Source organism: Apus apus, chromosome 12, assembly GCF_020740795.1.
Source record: "Apus apus isolate bApuApu2 chromosome 12, bApuApu2.pri.cur, whole genome shotgun sequence".
In the NCBI taxonomy this organism is placed as follows: Eukaryota; Metazoa; Chordata; class Aves; order Apodiformes; family Apodidae; genus Apus; species Apus apus.
The window spans coordinates 8,235,807-8,263,218 of NC_067293.1; the positions used below are offsets into that span (position 1 = coordinate 8,235,807).

Sequence of the window (27,412 nt, forward strand, 5' to 3'; positions counted from 1 at the left end):
ATTCATAGTGGAACTCCCCTCTTGAAAAGAGCCACCACCCACATGTTACAAATACTTCTATTAGCACAGTTATAATATTATTGCGGTTTGAAAGGAGAGAAATTTGAACTTTTGAAATGCAGCATTTGAGCAGGATCTCAGTGATAACCTGCACGTTTTGCTGCCTTCTGCAGAGTCTGCACTTACTCTGTAATCATACGTAGAGTCTGGGTTTTCCTCACAAGCGATGACCTCGGGCGCCATCCAATAGGGTGTCCCAATGAATGTGTTCCTTCTCCCAATAGTTCTATCCAGTTGAGCACTTACTCCAAAATCCACTGAGAAGCCAATCAGAGGTACAGAAATTAATTAAGAGCTGCATCCACGTGGCAGTGTTTGCATGGTTACTTTCATATTCTTTAGAATACCAAAACTCTGGGCTACAATGCATATCAAAACCAATTTCCTCCAGTACATCTTATCCAATAGTTGAAATTTAATTGCCTTTTCTTTTTCCTTTTAAAAGAAGGATCAAATAAACATCATGCTAAATCTTTCAGACAAGTTGTGGCAGACATGAATTGCTCTTGGAAGACGTTATAGAATAATTTATGCTTAATCTAAAGTCCACATTGAGTAGGACCCAAAAAACTTTAACTAGTATCTGAAAGGAAAAATAGTATCTACAAAACAAATTTGGAAGTGTCTAATATGGTCATTTGTGAAAGCTGGAAGGAACTATCCTATCACTTCATTTTGGGGTTTTTGGAATAATTCCTTCCCAACATTCATACACTACCTTAGAACAAGCTGGGCAGTATACCAATTTATTCTGATCTTAAACTCACTATAATGAGAGAATCATGTGGTGCTCTTTGTGCTGAAAGGGGTGTTACTTTCATCAGGACTGTACTGCACAATGGTTTTCTTCAGATACAAAGAAAGGCCCATACACATAATAATGATGCGATCATATTTTTCTTTGAGCACACCTCTGAGATACACTAATTGGATCCACTGGGCATAGCACCTGAGTGCTACTCACATAAAATAACAGGGAAAAGAAAGGACTGAAAGGAAACAGCCCTATGGTTACCATTAAGAAGCAGGTTTTCTCACTTATGTTACATCACTGCAGATCATCTGCAAACCACAGTCATTTGTACTTCTATAATTTAATGTGCCTACTTAGCAAACTTTCTCCAACAATAAATTGGACCTGACCTCTAGGTCTGTGCTCCTGATGGAAAAGGAAGCATGCACACTTACACTGAAGTAGAATGGAACTGGACTGAAAGCCTATTGGGTTTCTAACTTCTTTACTTAAAGACACATGAGTTAAATCTCTCTGGAAACTATTCTTCTGTTTTTTAAATTGTTGTAAAGATCATCCCAAATACGAGAAGTGCTGTCCTTGAGACTGCTCCTTTAACTCATTGCCATGTATTCTCTGTGATGTCTTCTCAAAACATGGGAGACATCCTCTCCTCAGATATGCACCTGAATTTAGTCTTAGGAAGTCAGAAGTTGTCAACACTGAAATGTCACAGCCAGAAAAGGAAATAGGTGCATTCTCTGGTATTTCTGAAATACGACTATTACTAAGAGTTACTCACTAGTGGCAGCCCTTACACGAGTAATTTCACCTATTGTCAGATTTATGAAAATCTCTAAGACCACTTCCCTTCGAGAAATAGATTATCATAATTTATACCCCCAACTCTTTTATTCTGTAAGTCTCACATGCCAGGATCTGCCATGAGGGCCTGATGGTGCTGTGACTTTCTAGACAGGTTCTGCATTTGGCTGCCCAGAAGTAGCTGTATTCCCCACAGGCTGTGAGCAACATCCTTGCAGAACATGTCACATTTTCAGCAGTTTCTACATGACAGACACCTTATCAACACAAGCATTAATGCCACTTGACATATTTGTTGATCTTAGGTTACTGAAAGTTCTTTCCAAGACAAGTTGAAATCCTAAATTTTTGCGAACAGGTTTCTAGGACAGATTTGAAAAAACTCACCCAGTTTTACTTCTGCATTTTCTGTGAGAAGAACATTCTGTCCTTTGATATCTCGATGGATGACATGATGAGCATGAAGATGTGCCAAGCCCTGAAAGAAAACCAGACTTTCCTTATTCTTTCTTCCAGTCATTATCATGACTGTGGCATTGTTGCCTTTTATACTTTTACACACTTCTCAGACTTTATTAATACAGAAAGTCCTTTAGATGTTATTGGCAACATGAACCTAGTTTTGGGGAGGAAAAAGGACAGCAACTGCAAGCTTGATTCTCTTCTTTACCCAGAGGCCTGAGAGTAGATGAGCACTCCTGAAGTCAAGTGTGAAGAGAACAAGGTAGTAATATTTTAAACTTCAGTCTCAAAATCAAGTGATGCCTTTTAGTATGTGTTAAAAGCAATCAAAAGACAGAAAGCAGAATGCTCTGTATGAGGACCCAGAGGCAGCAGCTGGCTGGCCACAGTGGCTTAAATTCTGCATTCAACAAAACCACGTTCAATGGTAAATGGACCACAGAAAGTTCAAAATACCACTTCAGACCTTTTCTGAATGCAGCAAATATTGTTTTCATTCAACTAGTATTTGCAATAATCTGTCTCCTTCACTCCAAAATTGCCCATGGTTAAACTAGCATAGATATAAAGGAACACAATGAAATAATGCTTTATAGTAAGCCAGGGAATGATTCACTCAAAATGCTTAACCTCTGTAGTATTAATGACTTCAAATAGAGCTTATAGAGCTTTCACCCAGCTTTTAAATTTTCCAGAAGGAAACACTGCCAATCCCCATGCAACTGGGTCATTCTGTTTTGAAACAGGCATGATTAAAACCAGCTTCTTGTTTGGCACCAGCGTGCTGTTACGGTCTTCAGTTGCACGATGGCATGCGATGTTTTAACATCAGCTGCTTTAACCGAGATACTACAGCCACACAGATGAAGAGCAACCTCACCAGACCATTAAGATTATATATATATTTCATTTTTTTTTGCAGAAGACCTCTCCCCACACTCTCCAACTACAATTACTACAATCTGCAGTCTAATGCCAAATACTTGTAAGATGGTTAGTGTTCTCTACTGAGCATACTTCTCAACTCCTCTGCTCCAGAAGCAAAGATTTACCCCTGTTCAAGCCTTACCTTGTCATGCCATTTGAATTCCAGCTCCCAGAACACACATTTATCTTATCATTATTTAGAAAATAAGTAAAACTCCGATACAAGGAAGACTTGTAACTCTGTAATGGGTTTTTAATCTAGAATGATGGATTCCCGTATTATTCTTTTATCCAGGCTACGCCACTAGATTACACTTGGGAATTGTTTTATCCTCTGTACTTTCTAGGAACAACACAAAAAAACCAAGTAACCAACCAACAAAAAAAACCAAACCCTAAACCTGCATAGAATGAAATATATTCCAAATACTTGTCTTGGGAAATATGGCCCCAGCAGGGCCACCTTTAAGACTGTGGAATGCTGTTTAGGCAACATTTCTTCTAACAGTGTGGAAAAGAGGCCCCTGAGTTGTGTGCAGGTGAAGGCAACATGAACAGAAAGATCTTACACTGCATGAATAGCTGAAGCAATGAACAGCAAGATCTCCTGATGCAGAGGACATACTTACTGAAAAAAGACCATTTATTTACTTTTCTAGATGTCCAGAACCTGGACTTCCAGATGACTATTTGCCATAGGAAACAGGAATCTTCTGCTCTCCATACAGAAAATGGGATTATCTACAATAGTATGGGATGTCAAGCAGCCACCATGGTGGACTCAAGGACCAAAACCTTTAAACTATGATGCTCATTAGTGACCTCTGTTAGACACCAAGGCTTGGAAAGGCCTTCTTGTTGCACATGAGCAACAAAGCCCTGTTGGCACCACTCACCCTGAGAACCTCTCTGCAGATGTATGCAATCCAGTCTTCCTTGAAACAGTTCCCTTTAGTCTTCTTCACCAGGTCGGTGACAGAGCCCGCCCCACAGTACTCCATCACCAACTGCAGGAAGAGAAATGCAGAGACCTTCACCACAGCAGAGATACCATCTGCAAACACCCACTCCACCACAATCAAGGTGTGGCAAACTACACTCGACCTTCCTGGATACCAAGTGACGAAAAATCTGATTTCCTGAATCACACACTTTGCTGAATAAATAAAAAAAAACTCAGCAGTGCTCCTCTCCTTTTGCAGGTTATGGGCAAATCAGAAAAGCAGAGCTAATAGCACTGAAAAACATGGCATTTCAGCATATGAAATGTCTCATTTTCCTGCAGAGCTTCAAAAAATCTTGCAGCCAGAAAACGTGGAAGATTCATTTTTCCTCTTGGCTTTACTGCCAATTTCTCTGTTCTCTTTTTTATTTTCCAACTGAAAAAAAAGGAGAGGAAGGGAAAAGGACAAACTCTCTTTCACTTTCTTTAAAAAACAATAAAATTACAGACACAATTAATTTGGCAGAAAACAACAACAACACTCAAACAACAAATCAGAATGACAACACAAGTCACAAGTATCACTTTATGCCCATCCTCAAAGGAAATCATAGGGGATGGAAGATGTGTAGGGAGGAACAATTTGCCTCTTTTATATGTTGTTCTTCAGAATGACGACTTCAGAGCTCCACTGAGACGGAGTCCAAGCCAAGCATCCTGGAGCTCTGAAGAAAGGAACTGTAAATCTGATGAACAGAAATTACACTAAACACTTACCCAGAGCTGATCATCTTGGCCTGCAGGGCTTTTCTTTACAAATGCACCATAGTATGTAGCAATATTCCTGTGATGGGAGTACTTTTTAAGCATATTTATCTCCAGCTTGATTTCCTCCTCTTCATTCTGTAGCAAAAGAGACCACAAGGCTCCTTAGGTGACCAGAGATCACTGAGCTTCCAGGCTGTAGGGAAGCCTCTGTCTTTAAAGGCTTTCAATACCTGGCTGGAACCAGCCCTGAGCAACCTGGCTTGATCCCATGACTGACCCCGCTTTGAGCAAGAGGTTGGACCTTAGACCTCTTGAGGTTTCCCCTCTAACCTCAGTTAACCTGAAATTCTGAGACTGCAACTGAAGGACAGGCTCTTAAATCTGTGTCTGAATCACCTTTATCCACTGGCCTAAACCACTGAATTGCTAGGGTTTGACCTAAAGAATCAAAAATATTCTGCTTTGGGTATAAAAATCTCATATTGTCTCCTCAGGGGCCTTAGACAGGACATATTAATTCCCCCCTCCCCCCATTTGCAGTTTCTGTATGCTGTAATTTAGTCTTGGAGAAATTAACCAGATTCAAACAACAATAAAAATATTGCTAACACTCCATTACTTAAACACTTGGAAAAGCACTTAGCGCACACATCAGCCAATTTGTCTTCCCAGTCCCATGGAGCGTCTTGCTGGGAGGAAATTGCAGCCAAGAAGGAGGTGACTCACCACAAATCAAACTCCAGAGCCAACGCAGGGTTTGGATCTGCTCCGGCCACCCCACCTAGACCATGGTGGCTTTTTTCCCCCCTTCTACCATCAGTTAAGTCTCTGGCATACTGGGAGCTAGCACACCCTCAGCATATCCTTCCAGGCACCAGCTGTTTTTCTATTCTCTTTCAGTTTCTTAAGGGCAGACATTATCTTCTGCCCAGTAGAGCACCGTGCACAGTCAGACAACTAATGGAAACACAAGTTGTAATAATTACTTGGGAAAGAAATGCTTCTTTTCAGAGACAATGGCCTGATCTGAAGAGGTCCTCTCAGCACTAGCCTGGTTGCCAAGTTGCCACCAAGACAAATGGTGCCCAACACCCAGCAAAACGTGTGCAGGTTTTGCTGTCTCATTTAATAGGAAATAAGTGGTGCTGCAGGTTATGCTTGTACCGGTTAAAAGGAGTATGACAAAGCTGAAAATTAATTTACCTTGCTGCAAAACATCCCAATCAGCACTTACTAGCTGAAGGGAAAACAAAGAGGCAGCAAGAACAGCTCAGCCCCACAGGACATTTTTCTGCACTTTTCCGCTATTTTCCAGTAGCTTTGTCATCAAAGCATTCCTTTAACCATCACAACAGGCTGCTTACAAAACCAGCTGCGTTGTCCTTTCTACCTGCAGCAAAACATCAAAGCCCAACAGGCTGTGGCCAAACTCCCTCAAGCACATTCATATGATGTGTCTTATTAATCCAAACCACACCAAAAAATCATTCCCAACAGAAAAGAAGGGACCAATAAGTTTTTCCCAGTAACATCAACCCACAGGAGACACATTACCAGACCAGAGCCTAATTGTCTTAAGCCTTAGGAAATGGGAAAAGTAAAATAACTCCACTTGAAGCAAAACAAGCTATTTCAGGTTTCAGAACAGCCCCTTTGTTGAACACAGGCTCTCAAGCTGCACACATCACACTAGACATTTCATTTAGCTTTTGTTTGTAATTAAGGAGAAAGGAGGACCCTTAATCTTCAGCTTGATACGGCCCTGGATGTTGTGTGACTTAATTAGTGAGGGTGAAGGAGCAGCATCTGGAGTCTCCAAGAGAAATTAGAGCCGACTCCCAGAGAGCATGCAGGGAATCCTACAAAAACAAGGTCCTATTTCTTTCTGCACTTGGTCAGAGGGAGTTGAGAGCTTGTGCTGATGCTTTCTGGGATGGGAAACAAGGCTCTACCCCTGGACACTGCACGTGAAAGGGTGGAAACAGGCAAGTGAGAAGAAGGCAGAGAATAAGCAGATGGGAACTACCATCCTGGACCTGGCCACAGGAGTCATATCACTGACAGGAGCTTCTGGTAATGGATCTTTAGGAAAGAAGGGTAGGAAGCAGGACAAACAGGGAGGACCCTACCTCACCCCACTGCTGTCCCTTCTGCATGCTCCCCACTCTTTCTGCTAGGGCAACCAAACATATGGAAGGGCAACATTAATCTTTAGTAAAGGCCTTCCCCAAATTACTCAAGATCTCTTCAGATCTTAAGGTTTTGGGGTTTTGTAACTTTGCTCACCTGCATGAACTATGTACTGAGAGAGCCCGTCTGGAAAGCTTCCCCACTATACCTTCAGTATCAGCCTGCAGCTTTCACAAAGCTCCCCTCAGAGATACCAACCTCTTCCTCAGAGCTGCTGCTTCTTTTCAGCTCTTCTTCCCTTGGATGTTGGAACTGTTCTGCCACAGCTGTTACCCAAGTACTTTCTATCCCTCTGCAATCTCACCTCCATGTTTTCAAAGCAAAGACAGGCATGTGCCTGTTGGCGAGTCCAACTGGAATACTGGCTCTTCCACACCCAGTAATAAGAGCAAAGAGCAGCTGCACATCTGCAATGCTCCTTTCCCAGAACCAGCAAGATGATCCAGCTCCTGCTGTATCTCAAATACTTAACCATCTATCCAGAAGGCTGGAACCTGCTACCTCCCTGCACCTGCCTTTTCTTCCCTTGCCCACAGAGGCAGCTACCTGTGCTCACACACTGCTGTACACTGCTCAGGTAAAAGGTAAATGTTTTGGAAAGACACTGCTTAGACTGGACACCGGGGTTCTCTGCTGAGCCCCACCACTGCTGAGCAGAAACCCTCTGAGCCAAACTCCTTCATCCTCCAAAGACAGATGTGGCTTCAACTATCAGTCAGTCTGTAAGGGCTATAGGGGACAGCAGGTGGGCATTTCACAGACAAAAAGTACTTTGTCTTCCCAGTGCTTGTGAGAGTTTTGGAAAAATTACTCTATTTTATATGGAGAAACAAAGACAGAAGAGTAAACGTGACTGATTCTGTCCCATGGGCCATGTCTGAGGCCCAGCCAGGAAATGAATTTGCATTTGCTAAGTCTGGGGACAATAGCACCCTCAGCTTTTCATGACATGCACATGCTCAGGATTTCCACTTTCCACCACTCCTCTTGTCAGTGTTACCATCAGCCATAACTCCCAGGGGTCTAGAAACCTGCTCATTAATCATGCTGCTTAAGAAAGGGAAACAAGCTCACAGATGTGCAGGTGCAAAAAGCTGTTTGCTTTCACAAACCAATGCATTTCTGAGCACAGATGGCTGTGTGTACAAAGATGACAGGTTCATGATCAAAGACTATTTTTGAAGATGTGGGCCTATCTGCAGTGACATTAGGAAGCAAAGAACCTGAAAGCACACACCTCTGACCTCAAATGGAAACAAGATCATCAGCTGATAAATACTCCACTAAGAGACCTCTTCGTACTGGAGCAGTTCTAATGACAATTTTCTCATTTAAACATTGTTTTGCTATCTGGAAAGACTGAAAGCAAGGGCAGACAGGGAATGACCTGCTGCAGAAGAGCTCTCTGATCACCTGCACTGGTAGCTGAAGAGAAAAGCTGCAAGAATCCCATCTCTTTGCAATCACTCTGCTTGCTTGGCACCCTCAAACAAGAGGAAGCAGAGCCTGCACGGATGGGCATGAGGACACGCTGCCATCAGCTCCCTCCAACCATTTCAAAGGGCTCCCCCCACAATGTGACACAGCAGCACTTCCTGACAGATGTCCAGAGGATCCCACAATGACCACAGCATCCTGCTGCTGCTCTTAAGAAACTGGCCTGGGGCTACAGCTCATGACAGCAAAGGACAGGCTTGCTTAGCTCTCCGTGTGCCCCAGATCTTAGAGCTGAACAATCACAGCTGGGGCTGGTCAGGAAATTTTTCATGAAATTATTTCCTGCCAGAAAAAAAACAACCTGTAGATGTGGTGAAACAAAATCTTTTGTCAGAAGTGTACTGGTTATGATGAGACATTAGCTGAGAGACTTCTTAGGTTGGATTTTCTAGTGTTGAACACATGATGTTGGGTGAGTGAAACCCACTGCAGAATATGCCGTAGCAAGGAAGGAGCTCAAACCCCTAGGATATGGGATATCCTTGTTCAGTCCTATTATCTCCTAAGTCAGACAACACTGTCCTATTACTGAGCAGGTTAGTGACCAAACCACCACCAACTGCCAGACTAAGCCACTGGGATTGCCCCACTCTGAATGAGATCTACTGGAGACTTGAACCAGGGAATCCTCTAAGCTGGTACATTAACCACAAGGTCAATCCAGACATTCAGCTCTTCTCCACTTTTTATTTATTTATTAATTATTATTATTTTTTGTAGGCAGGTGAAAAAGACTGTATTTGTCACGATTATTTTTTTTTTCAATCTTCCTGTTTTCTAGCACACGAAATTCCACTCCCTAAGAAAACTGTTCCCTGTGCAGCACTAATCAGATCATATAACCACCCAAAGATGAAAACAGCCACAAGGGCTAGGAGCCTCCTGTCTCAGTCAAGCAGGTTTGCTATGACAGCTTCCATTTCTCACAAGCCAAACTCTGTGTGAGATGTTGCTCTCAGATGCAATTCATAGGCAGGACACTGGAGATGAGGATTTAAATATTTTAAAGACTTTATTTAATGCCTCAAGCTAGCTCTTCAAGACCAAAGGATGAGAAAATAACTTAAACCTGAGCAGACTAAAAATGCAAGAGAAATACTGAATCCTTGACAGGCTCTGAATTTATGACACAGAAATTCTGGAGATTGAAAGGATTTCTGCATTACAGTTAGGACCCAGCACTGCTCTGAGAGGCTTCAGTAACCAAATACTATGAAACAGAAAAAAAGGTGTTGCTATTGCAGGAGAACTGAGCTTTAGAGATGCCCTGAACATGCACAGCATGAGCCTCAGCTCTATCCATGCTCCCACCTATTGCAACTGCAAAGCAGGAACACACTGACTTCACCCAACCCATCTACTCTGTGCTACAAGAGACCAGCAGCACAGTCCCTGGCCAGATGGATCAGCTCAGGAGGCCAGCAGTAACCCCACTCCCTGCAGCCCTGTGGCTCATCCTGAGTGCTGTGAGTGTTTGCACTGAGGTGTATGAAGGGCTCAGGACCACAGCTGCCAGCTCCACCCTGTGCTGCACACCTCTGCCACAGCACTGCAAACCCCAGCTGTGAGGTGTGGTGGCTGAGGAGAGGACAGAGCAGTGCAGACACCTGCAAGAGGAACCAGCAGCTACTGGCAGCAATGCCCTAAATCACTCCCAACATCTTGCTGGGGCACAACTGAGGGCCTGGAGGAAACCAGGAATAACACAGAGAGCTGCAGCCAGGTCTGTCTCGTACTGTGGCAGTGGAAATAACAACAGGAAGCCTTGCACGCACCCTGCACCAAGGCCAGAAGACACAAATACTCAAGTACAGCTGAACTGGATCTGTTCAGGGTTTAGAGGGGGAACAGCACCAGGGAAACTCCCCCCAGGTGGCTGCACCAACATGCTCACCACCCAACTCTCAAACCATCACAACTACTTTCATGTTATGTGACTCAACATGAAAAGAGCATGACCTGTTATCATTGACCCTCAAGCAATGGGACAGGTTCCCCAGTATGATGCTGTAGTCTGCCAGGAAGCAGCAAATCAAACCTAAACAGCTGTTTTTGTTCCCAGCATCATGCAAGTCTATCAATGTGAATTCCTGAAGCTGGACCACAAGGTTGTCCTACATTTAAATTTTGTTTCCAAGCAAGCAGGCATTACTGGATGCTACAGTTAGTTGCTTACATACAAAGGAGTCTGTGTTATTTATAGCAAAGGGAAGGAAATCTTTCCAAGGTTCCCTTCCTGCAGTTTTTGCTTCAATTGTTTGATCAAGGAAGGGACTGTCACTGATGCTAACATAAATGGCCCACAAGTGACACCTTTGGCCAGCCCTCACGCACTGCTGACAGACCCAGCAAAGCATGAAAGCAGCCTGTACAGAAGCTCTGGGTCACTTCTGAATCCTGCCAGGACCGGCACTGAGGTGCCCTGATCCCAGATCTGTCTGCAACCCAAATCCTACTCCCTCTCTCTTCTGAAATCCAGCAGCCTTGTGTTTGGTAGCTGTCATTTTTTAAAGCCAGCAATTATATATGTCCCTATAGAGCTAAAAGCAAAAATCTCACCAGTCAGATGTAGCTCTCATTTAAAAAATGAGAGCATCCTCCTCTGTGTACAGAGAAGAGCACAACTGGCAATTCAACTATGTATGCGTATTTTACAAGGCAGCAGCAATAGCCAAACCAGCCCTCAGATACGTTTTGTGAAGCATTACAGCAGCATCCGAGTTAAAAAAAACCATGTGCAATTCAGACCACTTGCTGCTCAGGGCAGGATTCCTACACCATCAGCAGAGAGAACTGTCCTGGACCTGCTCTACGTGACAAGGCTCATGCAGACACCAACTTGTTCTGCTGTTTTCCAAGACAATCAAAAGACACATGAAAATGCAGGCAGAGCTTGCTCGTGCTTGCCCAAAACTCCACATGCAGATGTGCCACTGGCAGACTCGGCCTAGAGGACCTGGCCCTGGTTATTTCAGGCGATCACCCTCCTACAGCACAAGAGGGCTTCATCTTGGAGTTTTGCACTCCGTATCTACACTGCCAGAGTGGCATAATGAGGAGATGGTCTTCAGTGAGACTAGGTGCATCCTGCCAAACCATGGACTTCCAATGAACTCAGGAAGAGGAAGCAGGTAGCCTTGCCAACCCTCCTGGGGCTCAGGCTAATACGGTCTCAAGGAGGCGAGCTGCTCTGCTACAGGCAGAGCTGCTACACAGCTACTGCAACTTGCAACTTTGACACCCTGTTCCAGCACTGACATCACTTTATAAATGTCAGCAGGGACAGTGCCAATTAAACTGTCTCTTTCTCTCATCTGTCAAATAACAATAAAAAAGTGCTACATTTGCATTTCTAACTTGTTGCTGCCTGCTAGCTGTCAGGGCAGCTACTCTGAGGAATGGCTGGCACGCGAGGGAGAGGGTGTGATGAAACACAGCAGGGGCAGCACAGAGCTACAGGAAATCTTTTCCTTGCTATCTCTGGAAACAGATAATCAACTAGAAACAAGCAGGAAGAGAACTCTCCTCTTTGTTATTCTAGACCATCAAAACATATGGCAATGCATTCCCTTATTGTTTTGTCACCGCTGCTCAGGTACAACTGAAAAACCTGGCTGTTTTAACACATTTCAGTACTTTACAAAACACAAACCACTGCTCAGCAACAACAATTTATACCACTGGATTGTCTTTCATAAGTTATCCACCTTCTTGCAATCTGATTTTTTTCTCCCTTGCACCTTGATAACAACTTTATTTTTTTTTTTGCACTCACCTCAGTAACATTCATCACTTTGATAGCTGCTAGCTGCCCTGTCTTAACATGGCGACCCTGTGAAAAGAAGAAAAGACTCAATAAAACAGGCACACACGTTATGTACGCAGCAACAGATCAGGCAAGTAACAACAGGGCTTGAGCACTTGCTTTCCACCACGTATCAACAAACTTTCAGTGATACTAAACTACCAGTGTGAAGTTTGGTGATGTGTTACCAGACTCACTCTCACCATGCTCTACAGTTAACCTCTGCAGAGTTGAATTTCCCCTTTTAGCACAGAGCAAGCAGCAATGCTGGGAGATCTCTGCTCTCAGAGCTCACTGTGGCATGAGTATATGGGTCTCCATCCAACTCCCGCTCAACACGTGTTGCCGCTCCTCAAGCCTCCTCTTCTAGGAAATCTCAGCACAGGCCAGGGTGACCTAACCAGAACGATCATCTCTTGCAAGCCCAGGCTGACACTTGCTGGGGAAGCAATGTGCTGGGTAGCTGGCACTGTCCCTCCTCCCCACCCCACCTGTTCTGGCTCACCTTGGGGTAAAGAGAAAACTCCAGGTTTCAGTACATCCATCTGGCAACCTGTATGTGGCTGCCAAGGAGCTAAAGCTGGATGCACTTTCTTGAGCTGTGTTGGTTGTTTTTTGTTTTCTGTTTAAAATGCTTTATACTGTGAAATGCTTATTTTTTAAAATTCTTACTGCAGCTGAGTTAACCATATATCAGCTAACTCCCAAAAAGCATGCAGAGGCTTTGTATTTATAATGCAATCTGTGGTGATAGGGAGGAATTCTCCCAGGGCTTGGACTGCATGTGCCTACATACCAACACACCCCTCACTAGTGAAGTGCCCACACCCCACAATCATTATTAAGCAACAGGTAACTGCCAATTTTAGACTAGGTGAGTAGCTAGTTTTTGAAAGCAAAGGTGGAAGTGGGAGGCAATAGTGAATACAGCTATTAAAAGAGCAAACTTGATACCAAGAATGACGAAATGTGATTCACAAGAATAGGTATTAGAAACACAACCAGAAGTCTTGCTGTGAACTGCAGTTTCTTGGCTTGGATAGATCAAGTTACTCAACAGATGCCATAGATGCAGTGCTTTGCCATGATAACCAACACTAATCTCACACTGCAAGATTGCATCAGAAGATTTCTATGGACAGTGGTTTGTCCTAACTCCTCACTTCCACCAAATGTTCAAAAATAGGTTTGAAGCTTTGAGGCTACAATTTTGTTCCTGAAACAGTAGTGACTGCATGCTGCACATTGAAATAACTAAGTGACATCAGTTAAGGAAACCATAAGAAATCAGAAAATCAAATATAAAACGCTGCAGTTTGCAGTCAAAATGATTTGCAGGTGCAATTTACACCTGCAAAATTAAAAGCTAGGTTGATGTCATTTTAAAACCCAGGTCCTATCTGCACAAAATTGCATACGAGTGTTATTTCTAAGACTAAGCAATTTTGCATCAAAGAAAAATGATTCCTCATTCTCAGGCAATATGTCACAGTCATGTTCTCTTTTACAGAAAACTAAATCCTGCTGATTTAGAAGTGCCCTCTTCCCGTGGAAGCACTCCTGGGGCTGCTAAGCTTTTTCTCCTAAACTAGAACACTAGGATTTATATATTATCACAGACCTCAGGAGGAAAACAAACGTGACACACCCTCGCCAGGCCCAGGGGACTCGCAGCACCGCGGCTGGGCGCAGATGGGCAGTGATGAGTGCTGGCCCAACAGATGCTGGTGTTTGGTCACCATCCATCCCAGCTGACGTCAATCCCTGTTAGCCAGCTTCCTCTGCACAGCCACGGCTCTTTTGTTGGAGGCCATTGTTTGCAAATGTTTCCAGGCATTCAATGTCTTGGCAATACAGCGAGAGAGGCCCTTCCACAAAATACAGCCATGCTAGACAGGCTGGCACCCTGATTTAACTACAGAGTTTGTTTGGAGTCAAGTATGCTGAGAATTCCATGTCTCCAGCTACCACACATAGCAGGAGACCAACCCATCAAAACAGCAAGTCTCTCCTGGGCTGCTGTACATCCTGCAAAGGATGATGACAAGAATCAACACTGATTTTCATAATTACAGAGAAGCATGGAGATGTGCTTCTTTACTGAAAAAATAAATCAATGCTAGGCTGGCATTGCACTTGACACTGAAAATTCATAAGAATAATAGCTTGGCATTCAGTTTTTATTTCAAAGCATGATACCTGGTCAAATTGTCTTTCTGTATAACAGACATCTGTTACTTTGCAGCCAGAGTTATTTTCACTGCATGCAAACCTGTTGCTCTCACTCACTTTTGCCATTAAAATGAGAATACCAAATCCCCCAAAAAAGGTTTGGAAAAATTAGCATTTAAGGGAAAGAAAACAGCAAGCTCTTTTGTTTTGTTGGTCATGATTCACTTTTGCACAATAAATGTGTCCCTGTTAAGTGAGAGGCATAACCTGCTCCTGCTGGTGCATTCCCAAAATCTCGTGTGTCTACTACTGGGCTGACTGCTGAACAAGAGCAGCTTGGTTTCTGCAGAGAGAGCAGGATCACACCCAGTGCCTTGTCTCAGCGTCCTACCTTCCTCACACCATGAAAAGTTGCTACTAGCCTAAGGGAAACGCACAGGCTCACCTGCAATAAATACTCTCTGACTAGGTAATCCAGTTTTTATGCTGAAGTCAACTCTATTAACTACATGCACATCACACCGTTATGTCTTTTAGATCCTTTATCCTGGAACAAAATAGAGTGGCTCAATTCACCAGAGAATCCAAACCCTTCTCAAGAGATTGAAAGGTAAGGAGCAATAAAAACTCATTCCCATTGGTTTAATCCCGAACTCAAAACAATTTATTTTCAACAACTGTTATCACATCTTTTGAAAAGAGTCTTCCACAGTTCTTGACTGTATTAAACTGCAGAACCTCATCTGCTCCCACCACACAAGTTTGTGCAGGATAATGCAGAAGGCTGTAGGTTAACACCTCATGAAAAGGTGTAAACACACCTATATAGTTAGATCTGCATTTCATCAATTATCTAAAAGGGATAAGTTTAAAAGTGTGTATTAAAACCAAAAAGTATCTTGCAGAGTGTAGCTAAATAGTTATTTACATCTACATACCTATATAAAAACATTTTCATCATGAGATACTAATTTTACTGCCATCTTGGCAGATTTGTTTTGATTATAGCTGTACATTTTCCCAAAGGATTAATCATCTCTGCACCTGCTAATGTATGCAACAATGTGGCAGAATTAAGACAGCACACACCACCACTTCTCCTTACCTCTGACATCATCTCAACACACACAAATAAAAGCTTTCCTTTAAATATTGCCAAAGGGAAGGTTCAGTGAGTGAAGGCAAAGTAATCAGAGAATGCTGGAGACATCCTAAATTTTATTCCTTCTCCTCCCCAGAACATAACTGTCTGTTCTGTCAGGAAAGAAAGGGACATAAGTAAAGCCACCCAAGAGCTCACCCACACCCCAAGAGTCCCTGTTAGCAGTGGTTCCACACTAGCATGCTACTGAACTTGGCACCACCACCCCAAAAAGTGAGTGTGCTACTGCAGGACTCCATGCTAAGAGGGCTGAAGCTTTCAGAGGACGGGTGTGCTCATGAGGAGAACCACCATCAATACTGTGCAGCTTACCTAAGCAGGGTAACATGCTCCACATTACATCTGTTGAATGCACAGATACTGCTGAACGCACTGTGCTGGCAGTCAGAACAAAAATCACAGGTTTCTCTCTACATTAGTTTTTCAGACTGTTTTGTGTTTCTCTCTAAAAGCAGTAAACCTCCTGAACCCAGCCCTGGATTTCTTGGTAACATACTGAAACTAGTGCCTAAGCAAGGGAAGGTTTCAGAGCCTAGTCCCTTATTTTTTCATTTATCAATAAATCTTAGAGGTTAGCCAGAGTTCATGGGAATTCACACATTGCTACTTTTGCTGAAGCCACAAGGTTGACCATATTTGAATTGTTTTGAGAAAGGTGGTGTTTCAATTTTTGTTTAAAGCTCCTAGAGGCAGCTGGCTGTTTTAACTGTTTCCCAACCAAATGAGATCAACAGATGCATTTACTTCCAGTGATGAGACAAGCAGAAGTTCATTCATTTTTATTTAATCCAAAACAGGAGGAAGAACAAGGGGCATTGCTCCCAGTGCCCTCTGTGCAGTCCCCCACTGTCCATCCTTGCCAGGCCATTAATGGGAATCAGCCTGCTGTGATTCAAAATCCTCTGCTGCACATTCCCTCAGAAACTGGGCAGAGGGCAGGAATGCTCTGTGGGCCTGTTTTACTAATAAAAGGTTTCATCTTCCGCCCAACTGCTTAGTTTTTGAGCAGGTTTCATCTCTGGAGAATCCAGCCAAAACATCCAACAGCCACCTGCAAGTCATCCATATTCCCACCCAAGAATATAGTATTAAACACCACCAAGCTCATACAGAGCTTAGACGGGAACAATTCTGAAGCTCAATGACTTTTTAAAACTGAAGTTCTTGCCTACATTTTGATGAGGTATCCAAGCTGGAAGAAATTCTCCCATTAGCTTTGAGTCCAGCTAAATTCCTTGTCTCCTCCAGAAAATATTTCCGCATAAAGTCTGCTGCAGTTGCCAGTCAGTCACTCCAGTAACATTCAGCAAAGCTGGAGCCAGCATACACATTTTCCAAATCTGTGTAGTGTTCATTGCAGCCACATTTGTAGAAGATGCTTTACGCCAAAGATCTGGTTCTGATGAGTTCCAACCTCATATTATTTCTGCAAGGGAGGCATATGCTGAGTAGGACAGGTCACTCACTGTTATTTCTATAGGACATGTATTTATCTTTATAGCTCAGTTAGATAAAGGAACAGTTTATCTATGACCTCTATGGAGGGTCAAGGCAGGTATTTTTCTATTTACACCAAAAAAGAGTATCAGCATTAGGGGTCAAGCTATTAGCTGGTAAAAGGGCTTTACATGGGTTATGTATATTAACAGAAAGATGCATTGAGTCATGTACAACACCTTTTCCTCTTAGGTCCAAACAAAAATTTGGGGCAGTCCCTGGCTTGGGCCATGATTACAACGAGAGACCCAGTGACACACACCTCAGATGGTAAGTCTGTGGGTGACATGTCATTCTGGCAGCTTCTGTCCCAGATCCTGCACAGCCCTCTCTTCCTAGGGCTGACAAACAGCTCCCATCAGCTTCTCTCTCCTCTTGCAAGCCAACAGATTTGAAGTGGACAATTACATGTCCAGACACTACAACCCAGCTGCCCTGTTACAATGCTGTGCACCATGCCAAGGCAGTCCCATCACACGCTTCCTTTTTGGCAGCAGGCACTGGTTAATGTCCACGTGGTTCTGGCTCTGTCTGATGGAGCTGTCCTCATTTGACTGCAGCAGGAAAAAGCGCACGTGAAGGGCAGGGATCGCCAGCTGCAGGATACCAAGGTAGCACAGAGCTGGTGGGTTTGTCTGTGCAGGAGTCCTTATCTGTGTCCATGTACTATCTGCAACCAGCAGCACAGCCTTACTTTTCTCTTCCTTCAAAATCAGCAGTTTTGGGGAGACTGTGAGGTGCCCATGTGCAGGGACACCTCCCTCATGCCAGAACCCACCGACGCTTTCCAGTTCGTACCTTTGTGCCCAGCCAGAAAGCAAGTTCATAGGCCAGAGGCACTCACATGTGCAGTGCACTTGGGCTGCATATAAACACAGACCCTCACCACATCTGCACAGGGCTGTGGGACTCCCGAGTGACCCTTCACAGCACTGCCTGCACCCCGTGTAACCTAGAATGCCAGCAGATACCACACACTTAACTCCTGGGAAAAAGGTTTGTATTTGAAAGCAAGATCTGGCTGCTGGGAGGTGCAGGACTTCCAAGGCCAGAAGACTTTCTTACCCAGGAGCATGTACTACAGGATAACCAATGCAGGCTGTGGCCCTTCAGGAGCGGGGTGAAGGCACAGCTGTTTTGCTGCAAGCTTTTACTGAAAGTGAACTTCAGCAAGCAGGTTTCCTGTCAAAAGCCACTTATGAACTTTGAAGTTTGAGCTCATCTCGGGTAAACCAGCATGTGGCCCTGCGGTTGCTGATAGACTGCCAGCTCAGCCTTCCCTGCCCTGAAGGATGGGACCCCACCCTTTTGCCCCTCTTCTCTCCACCCTTTCCATTCTGGTGACACAAGGAAAGCCTTTAAGAGACTAGGCATCAAATGAACAATGCTCTGCATAGGGATCCAGGAAACCCTGTGTCCCATTCCACATGACCTTAACACAGTCACGATCCTTCTGTTTCCCTTTCCACCTACACTGAGCTTTTCTACTTTGACCCAGCTCTTCAGAGAAATCAGCAAGGTTTGCCATCACCAGCCCCAGAGCCAGTTTGGCAACACCAGCTTTGCCTGCTGCTGCCCAGAGCACACCCCAATAGGTCAGAATGGCAGGGAAGAGACCCCAGGAACATAAGATCTGCAGGTACACTGCTCTTGCACTGCACTTCAGCCCCAGCTGCTGCACACAGCACATGGCTGCTCACAGCTGCCATCCTGCTGTCCCCTGGGATCTTGCCTAACACGAACAAGTGGGCAGGGTTTGCACAGCTGGGGCTGTAGTGTTCTGGTGCTAGGAAGTGTCACCAGGTAAGAAATTTTACAGGAGAGCTCTATCAGGAAGACCAGTTTGTAATCCTGGTGTCAGCAACTGGTACCACGCAGGACAACCCACTGTAGTCACGATTGGAGCTCTTCAGCTAAAAACACAGCAGTAATGCAAAGCCTGAAGTGAGGCAGGAGTCTATTCCAAGGAAGGAGTTATTTAGAGCTTGGAAGCTTATAGCTTGTTTTTGTTAGTTAATGGTCTGAGGCAGAACTCAAGGTCAGTTGTGCACTGAGTACTAGCACTGGATTCCAGAAATGATCCATTTAATTGTAAACTGTGACATGTAATCCCCATCAATTCTGAATTTTAAAAAACACCACAAAAAGCACACAACCCCCAACACACATCAGCCTTGGGCAGATAATTACCCGTGTCAGGAACCCTTTTTTTTTTTTTTTTTTTAAACCCCGTAAGGAATTCAGGACACCAGCCAGGTGGGAATGTGGCTATAATTTTGATTACAGCTTCATCCCTCTAATCATGCAACTCAGGCTGCAGAAAGCCTACTTTGTTTAACATTATAAATTCCTGGTGGCACTTCTGTCACAACATCGCTGGGTGTCTCCTGTATTGTGGGGCTGTAAATCAAATAATTGTATTCCCCTAGATCATTTCTTCTCAGAGGCTGGAAACCTGGGCCTTCCTCCATGACACCTCTAGGGTAGCCCTCAGCTCCACCTCCCAGCTGGAGCACACTCTCCTTTCCTCACACCTGCTTCTATGTCAGCAGTGCAGGATGCAGGGACTTTGATGAAACTACATCCCAGTGGAATCGTTTGAACACTGACCATGCAGATGCAACACATTTGCCCTTTCACCCCTACATGCAGAAGACAACTTCCAGACAGTTCTAGGTCTCACCCAAAAACACTTGGCCAGCACAGTCAACTGTTGCATTTGCTCTTCCCTGTCCTCCCTAAACACTCTCTTTCAGTGGCAACTAACCAGCATTCTCCACCATAAACTCTGTGCTACCAAGAGAGGAGCCCAGTGCAGTCTGCAGTGTCAGAACGAGCTCCTGCCATTTCTGCTTCAGCAACAGGAAGGTCCTCCACTGCCCTCAGATTATCCAGCACTGGACACCACCAGTCCTTTAGGTTGAAATGAGACAGCTTGATGGACTCAGACTTAATGCTGCCTTCAGAGCTGACCATAGATGTTTCCCTACCAAGGCAGCCCAAGCGTGTCACCTAAATGCTACAAAATACCATCACCCTTGTCCACAGCTGGTCAGAGTGGTGAACAACATAAATATTAAGACACAGTAAATAATTAAGACATGCTGTTCAAGGTTTATGGGTTGTGGTTTTTTCTCCTTGCTAATTCCCATTCTACTTTATGACTAGCTATGTTCCAAGAAGTTAGCTAAGATTTATCACTTTAGTATAGACCACACTATGAAGCTGAACATTATTTAGCATGCCCCAGAACTCATGTTGTAAAACATTAACAGTAAACTCTAATGTGTCTGCAGATAGATATATAAAGAACAAAAGTTAATTAATAACACTCAGTGCACTTTAAGAAAAAGCATGTTACACTAATGGAGATATTAGAGATATATGCTATTTATAAAGAAAAGAAAAACTTAAAAAATAAAATGTTACACTGTATTCTAAATGAAAAAGGATAATTTTGTAAAGGTTAGCAAATTTTTATAGCAAAAATGACCTAAATATACAGTGAAAAACAAGTTCCTTTCCTAGCAAGCACCACTGCCCTATTTCTGTGCAGAACAGGTCATCCAATCCCTCCCATTGCTTCTCTCTCTTTCCCCTCATCTCAAAATTCAGTATTTTTCACTCGCTCCAAGTGAAAACAATGTTTTTATAAAGGTTGTTGTGGGTTTTTTTTAATTTAAGTTTTAGATGTTTCATGGGTAAGACATTAAAACAAATCAGGAGTTTCTCTTAGGGCCCATTTGTGTCACATGCTTCAACAAACAAAAATATCACTAACTCATAACACTACAGAAGACAACTAAGTTGGCAGCGGTATAAGGAGGACTTCCTGAATACCAAAATAGCAACACATTAGTCAAGAGAAGAGATTAGAATATATAACTTCCATGAATGACTTAAACTTCTACCCAAATCCACACTGGCTAGAAGGGAGGGATGGATGGGGGTCATTTCAATGGTACCAGATCAAACAACCTTGATGTCTGGAGGAAAAGGACAGTTTTTCATCCCTACTGCAAGCGTCTGTACCACAGCCCTTGCAAACTGTAAAACCCAAGAGGCACCAGAAGCAGTTTTTCTGTCCAGATTTTTTTTTTCCCTTTCAGTTCCTATTTCCTCCCATTGTATGGGTGGAAACGCAGACTGTTTGCTTTGCCTAATGTTTGTCTGTGTTTGACTGTAGACCAGTGGGAAAAGAAAATGAAACAAAGGAACAAATTCAAGCCTTTCTGCAAACGTATTTTAGTACCTACATTCTTGCAACGTTCAGTTCATCAGATTACCATCCTTATGAAAAACCACTCAAAACTACTGCATATCTGTATAATAGAGATTGGACTAAAGACTGATCTTGTGGGATTTTGAAACCTGCTCCCGAAGAGGTCACTGATGTTGTGATTAGGAAGATCAAGCACAGCACGAGGAACTTTTGAAAACACCACAGTAGTTACAATATGAAGAAAGGAGTTTTGTCCTCTACTTATTTGGAATGGGAGGTACCTGCAGCAGAACATGCATGTAATATTCTGCAGCTCCATGTTCATTTGGAAGAATCTGATAAGTACCCATTTCCTGAAGCTCCTCCTTATTCAGCCAACATGCAGATGTGACACTTCAGACATCCTACTGCCATTTGAAGTTTCTAAACAACATGAATGACATGCAAGAAGGAAGAGCAGGAGCATTCCTCCTGGGGCAGGTAAAAATCCCAGTGACCCCTGGCGTGTAACGGTGGGAAATCCAGGGCTGCAGCACACAGAGCACCATGCAGCTCGGAAAGCCAACCTGAGGCTGCTGCTGCTGCGCTGGCTGGACGTGCAGAAGGCAGAGCTACTCCCGGTGAAGGACCAGGCTCCCACCCACTTTGACAGAGCTGCATCTGGATCAATCTGTTTTGTATTTGGAGATGCTCCAGGACGGTCTAAGAGGAAGATAAACACTCTGAAGCTCTAGCTGTCCTCTGGCCATATATGGGTTAAGAGCCTGAAAAGCAGGCTCTGTAGTTATCCCCTTTTCCTCACACTCCAGTCATTGAGTCTTAAAACCTAATTTCTTTGATCCTAAATTTCAGTATTGGCGCAAATAACAGTAGCAACAGCCTTGCCATTCATCCTGGACTTCAGCATTCGTCACATCTCTTACCATCTGCCGAAACATGCCTTAGGGCTTCCAGCCTCAGACACCCATCACGGCTCGCTGCCCCTGCAGGGGGGCACCCAGGGGCACAGAGGCTCTGCAGACACAGCTTTCTTCTTCCTATGTGTGTTTTCTGCCTCAGGGCTGGTGGGTCTGCAGGCAGCCCGCAGCAGCAGGGACCCCAGCTGGCAGGGATGTGGGGTGGCAGGGAGGGGACACGGGGCAGCAGGGAAGGGGACATGGGGCATTTGCAGCCTCGTGGCTCCTCTCATTGCAAACAAAAGGACTGCAAACAGCCCTGGCACAGAGCCAGTCCCGCTCAGCACCTGGGGAAGCCAGCAGTGATTTATGACAGCAAAGACCCACTGTATCAAAAGTCTATTCATCCAGAAAAATAAACAGTTTAGGAAAAAAGCCCCAGCCTTTGGAAGGCTCTCACTCTGCAGACCAGGGGCTGTTAAGAAGCGAAGTAAGTCTAGGGAGAGGTATAAATCCCTCCACCCCAGTGAATTTTCGCTGCCTGACTCATGTGCATCCGTTTACAGAAATACAGGGCACCAGAGAACATCTACACACAGCACATCTCTGCTGAATGAAGTCACAAGCAGTTAAATGTGTCCCACTGGCCCCATCCTGCTGGAGGAAGTCAAGGCTGGACTGCAGGAGGTCAGCTGATGGGTGGCCAGGCTTTCAGAGCAGGAATCCCTCAAAGGAAGGGGTTTTTGGCTCACAGTCACTATAGAGCTCTGAAGGTCAAGCTGCACACAGCAATTACAAACCTCATGTTATAAGAGTCATATTTTAAGTTTTTAAATAATGCAGCCTTCCCAGACACATGCTAATAAAGAAAGGTTTTATTAGCCTTCTATCCCATGTAAATATACCTTTGCATGCACATTAAATTCTCAGCAATTATAAAACTGAATTTTTAAAAATCATTCTAAAAAGCCTTCAGCATTCCTGTGAACAGTTAAGTGTAACATGGTTGAATTTTGTCTTGCAATTAATGTAGAACATGGGTTAAAATTGTGATGCTGTGTTTTTTTGTTTGTTTGTTTTGTTTTTTAAAAGGTTTTAAGGCAGGCAGAGCACACAGCTCAGATTCCAGGTTAGATGATGAGAGCTACAACAACCTTAAAGGTGCTTTACTTCTTCATTATGGTTCTACTGGTGAGTTTCTCAAACAGATTGCAACACCATGCAGGTAAGCATCTCTCCATAGACAGCCGTGTGAGACAGTACACATGGCACTGCACAGGACAGCCCAGCACTAACAGCTGGCACTGAATAGGTTTCTCCTGGGGTCTCTGAGCCTTTCCTTGAGTCCTCCATGGCAAATACTCTCCCTACAACTCTCTTCACCTGAGATGAATCCTAAAGTCAAAAACTCTACCGGGTACCACTGTTGAGTTCAGCAGAGCTGAGGTTTGCCTAAGAAAAGGTCGTACACACACACGCCTTCAAAGAGATTTGACTGAGAAAAAAAAAAAAAAAGAGCATCTACTCTCAGTGCCTTTTCATTTGACTCTGGTACATTCTCTCCAAAAATAAAAAGGGACTTAATGGACACCATTAGCCTGTGAGAAAATACATCCGTCTCCAGATATCTGAATGAGCTCTGCAAGAGATGAACTAGATGGCACTGATCTCACAGCAGCAGTCAATTCCTATTTCCTTCCAAAATCCTACTGGCCAGATGGTCCACAAAACTCAAGGGAAAATTACTTAAATGTTTGGAAAGGCTTTCAGTATTAAGTTGGTCTCCAAAACGAAACCAGACTACCCTTCTAATTATTCTTAAAAGTAAAGTATACCTTACTTTTCTAATTAAATTAAGAAGAAGCAGTGCTTCCAAGTTTGCTTTCCTAAGGAAAAAAAATCTGAATTTGAGAAGAGCCTTGGTGTTATTTTTCTCTAAACTGATCTAATCAGCTTCATACAGCAGGACCCTGGCTGGCAAAGGTTCTCCTCTTGACCAAACTATAGGTCAGATGTGTGGTAGTAGTTCCTGAACAGCTACAGGCAGTAACTGTTCAATGATGTATCTTGCAATTTTCTCTATTACTTGTAAGGATTGAAGCCAATCATGGCAGAGAGAGAAATGAACAGTGAACTCCTAGGAGGGGAAAATATTTAAAAAAAATACCCCTGCAGAATAATTTCAGGAAAATGGCTGAATACATTAGAGCTGAAGAACCACAGAGCCTTAAGCAACACAGGCTAGCATAATTACCAGCACGTATGAAGCAAAAGCAGCCGCCAACCATTGGAAGAATTGGACACAAAAGACTAATTGACCAAGAGTTTCCTGTGATTAACCACTGAGCAGCTTTACCAGATTTTGAAACTCTGATCTTTTTGCCCTGCCCTATTTATACAACCCAAGTTCATTTTGTACAGTGCAAGGTGAATTAGAGACCTTCGTGTTTGGGCGAAACAAAGCGGAGCCCCAGCACATGCTGGGGTCACCCCCTCCCAGATCCTCAAGGCACTACTGGTCACACTTGCCAGCAGCTCCTTGCAGGACACTTGCTATTCTGAATGGTTACAGATACATTTTCTTTCACGGGTGCATAGATTTGAGTGGATTCCTCTCATCCACAATTTATCAGTTGTTACACCACATGAAGCTTTCCCATGCAGCCACAGCATCTCCATCAACTTGTACTCCACCAAATACAACGGGGCCCAAGGTACTATGGACAGAAGTACATGCACACAGATACACAAATACTCCAAACTATAAGCTTGAAACCCACTGGTTCAGCCCATGAAACCTCAGGTGTCAATGAAGCTGCACCAGAACCCTTCTCGTGATCCAGGCTCAAACCTAGTTCCCATTTTCCAAGCTCTGAACCCATCTGCTTGCTTACAGCTTGCAATGGCAATAGCCTGTCTAACCAGTTGCATCACATCACAAAGCAGCTGTCAAGAAAGAAGAAACAAAACAGCAAAACAACCTAAACATTCCACAGGGCACCCACATACTGCCAGGAGCTTGCTGAAGAAGTGTGGAGTAGCAAGTATCTGAAGTCTGGTTTACATGTACAATAGAAGCTTTACAAATTGGCATCTCTGCTTTAAGATCTTTTTCTAATTGCATTCAGTTCAAAATTTAAACAAAAAAAGTTTAACCATCCACAAGTTTCAAACTGACTTCCTTTTGCAGCTTCTTTGCATATTCCGTCATCCACTTGCAGATGCCAAAATACACCACCAGCTCATTGCTCCTCAGGACAAATCTGGTAATACGAGCTGGAGAAAAATTCTGCAGGGTCAGCTAAAATTCTACAGCACTGCCAGTGCACATATTTAAAGAACAGAAATTTAAATAACTAGGTCTCTATTTACAATAAAAGCATCTTAAAAAATAATAATGATCAAAGAGCACATGAAAGCACCATACCAGGAAACCTACCTCCCATGTCCTTTGTATTGCCTTCTGGTTTCTGAACCGTTAGGTTCAGGGAGGGACTTGGGATTACAGGGAATTGCAAACTTCCCTACACTATCAAAGACAGAAGCTTAGGCAGGTTTTTTAAGAAAACAAGGTGTACATGATTGTGCTGCCCTTGCATCCAACCATGTTGTAACCTGTCAGCCCACTTCAACCCAAGCTGACAGACAGATAGGAGTCTCAAAGATGATTCAATTCCTATATGCTCTGTGCAAATCTGAGATGGAGACAAACTCCTTTCCTTCAGAGAGGAAGGCTCTGGAGCAGGGTCCAGTTTCCTCCTGACACTGCCTGCCAGCTGGCCAGCCCAGGAGCAGGGAGCCACGGGCAGCCAGCCATGGCACAGGCAGCTCTTGCCCAAAGAGTGGCTGGTAGTCACAGGTGGCAACTGCAGAAGGGTCAGATCAGAGTGGGTGGCTTAGGAGGGGACCACGGGTCTATGTGCTAGCAGAGATCCTGAAGCGCTCAGCCAAGGAACTGGGGCTGCCAAGATCAGAGTTGGAGGACAGGGTAAGAAAGGACAAACTTGCAAGCAACTGCGTTTTGTTAATGCTACTATTTAGCTTTCCCTCAAAAGCCAGGAACCGTAAACAACTTCAGGATTCACCCTGATATATAAACCCATCTCTCATCAGTGCTTGTAGTGTATTTTCCTCTAGTCTTAGCATTAACATCGCAAAAGTCTTTTCATGCTCACACCACGGAGACTTACATAAAATACATATTTTTCACATTCACTTTGCAATCAAATGAATGCAAGGTGAGCATAAAGCACCAGCATGTCACTGATACCCTTACATCCACTTTGAATAGGTAAAACAAATGACATACTATGCAAAGGACAAAGGACTGGAAAAAATGAGATTCCAAACAATTATTTTTGAAGACCTGGTTTTCACATGTGGTTTGACCCAGTTTAATTAGAAATGTATTTCAAGCTTGATTTTGTTCAGGGTGGACATGCTCACTGGCCTGCATCGGTGCTGTTCATAACTTCCTTTTCATTGATCCAGCCAAAATGGACATAATTTTCCAAAGTGCTCATATTTTGCATAACTCCGTCTCTCTCTGGGCAGTTTCACAGTGCCTTTAACAGAAGAGGAGTGAGATCAATGTAGAGTTTTTCAGAAATTCCCACTTGTTTCTGTTATTTTCCTTGTTTTTAAAAGACTTTTGTTTAGGGAAGTCAGCAATTAACACTGATTAAAAGGCTGACTAGTGTAAGGTTAATATTCATATGCCTCAGAATCCAATGAGAACAGGGGTTTTATCACTAACTGGGACAGCAAATGTTGGCCACGGTCAGGGGTGGGTCCAGCTAGTGGTTTTGCCCTCCCAGCAGTCAAACACAAGAACATGTTTCAGTGGCAAAGCAACAACCTTCTACCTGCTAAAGCTTTTTTTTTTCTTTCCTTGGCTAAAACAAAAGGAAGTCAAGAAAAAGAACGTAAGAAACTATTTTCTGCCAAACCTCCAGAGAGCTGCTGTTCTGCTTCATCACCAGCACCAGGCCCACACCCCTGATGTAACACCACCAGCATCTGCACAGCCCCCTCCAGAGCAGGTGGGTCAGCCATGCTAAACCTCAGGAGCACATCCACAGAAATTAATGGTTATGTTGGTGGCAATCATGGGTATGGCAAAGACAGAGCAGTGGGGGGAAAAATTAAAAGAATAAAATAAAATTAAGAGGTAAAGCCCCTGTGTCATCTCCTGTACTTCAAACACTGCTTGCCAATAAAGGTTCCTTCAGCACAAACATGGATGTCCTCCTT

At 43.8% G+C, this 27,412-nt stretch overlaps 1 protein-coding gene across 3 annotated transcripts in view; it reads right to left on the reverse strand.

Moving 5' to 3' along the window:
* NRK (Nik related kinase) overlaps window positions 1–27,412 on the reverse strand; it is a 90,679-nt gene that overhangs the window by 47,156 nt on the left and 16,111 nt on the right. For all 3 annotated transcript variants that reach the window (XM_051629976.1, XM_051629975.1, XM_051629974.1), the window contains exons 3-7: window positions 12,181–12,237; window positions 4,728–4,853; window positions 3,904–4,014; window positions 2,006–2,096; window positions 187–317 (exon numbers count right to left, since the gene is read on the reverse strand). In XM_051629976.1, the coding sequence (XP_051485936.1) occupies window positions 187–317; window positions 2,006–2,096; window positions 3,904–4,014; window positions 4,728–4,853; window positions 12,181–12,237 (516 nt within the window). The remainder of the gene's footprint in view (window positions 1–186; window positions 318–2,005; window positions 2,097–3,903; window positions 4,015–4,727; window positions 4,854–12,180; window positions 12,238–27,412) is intronic.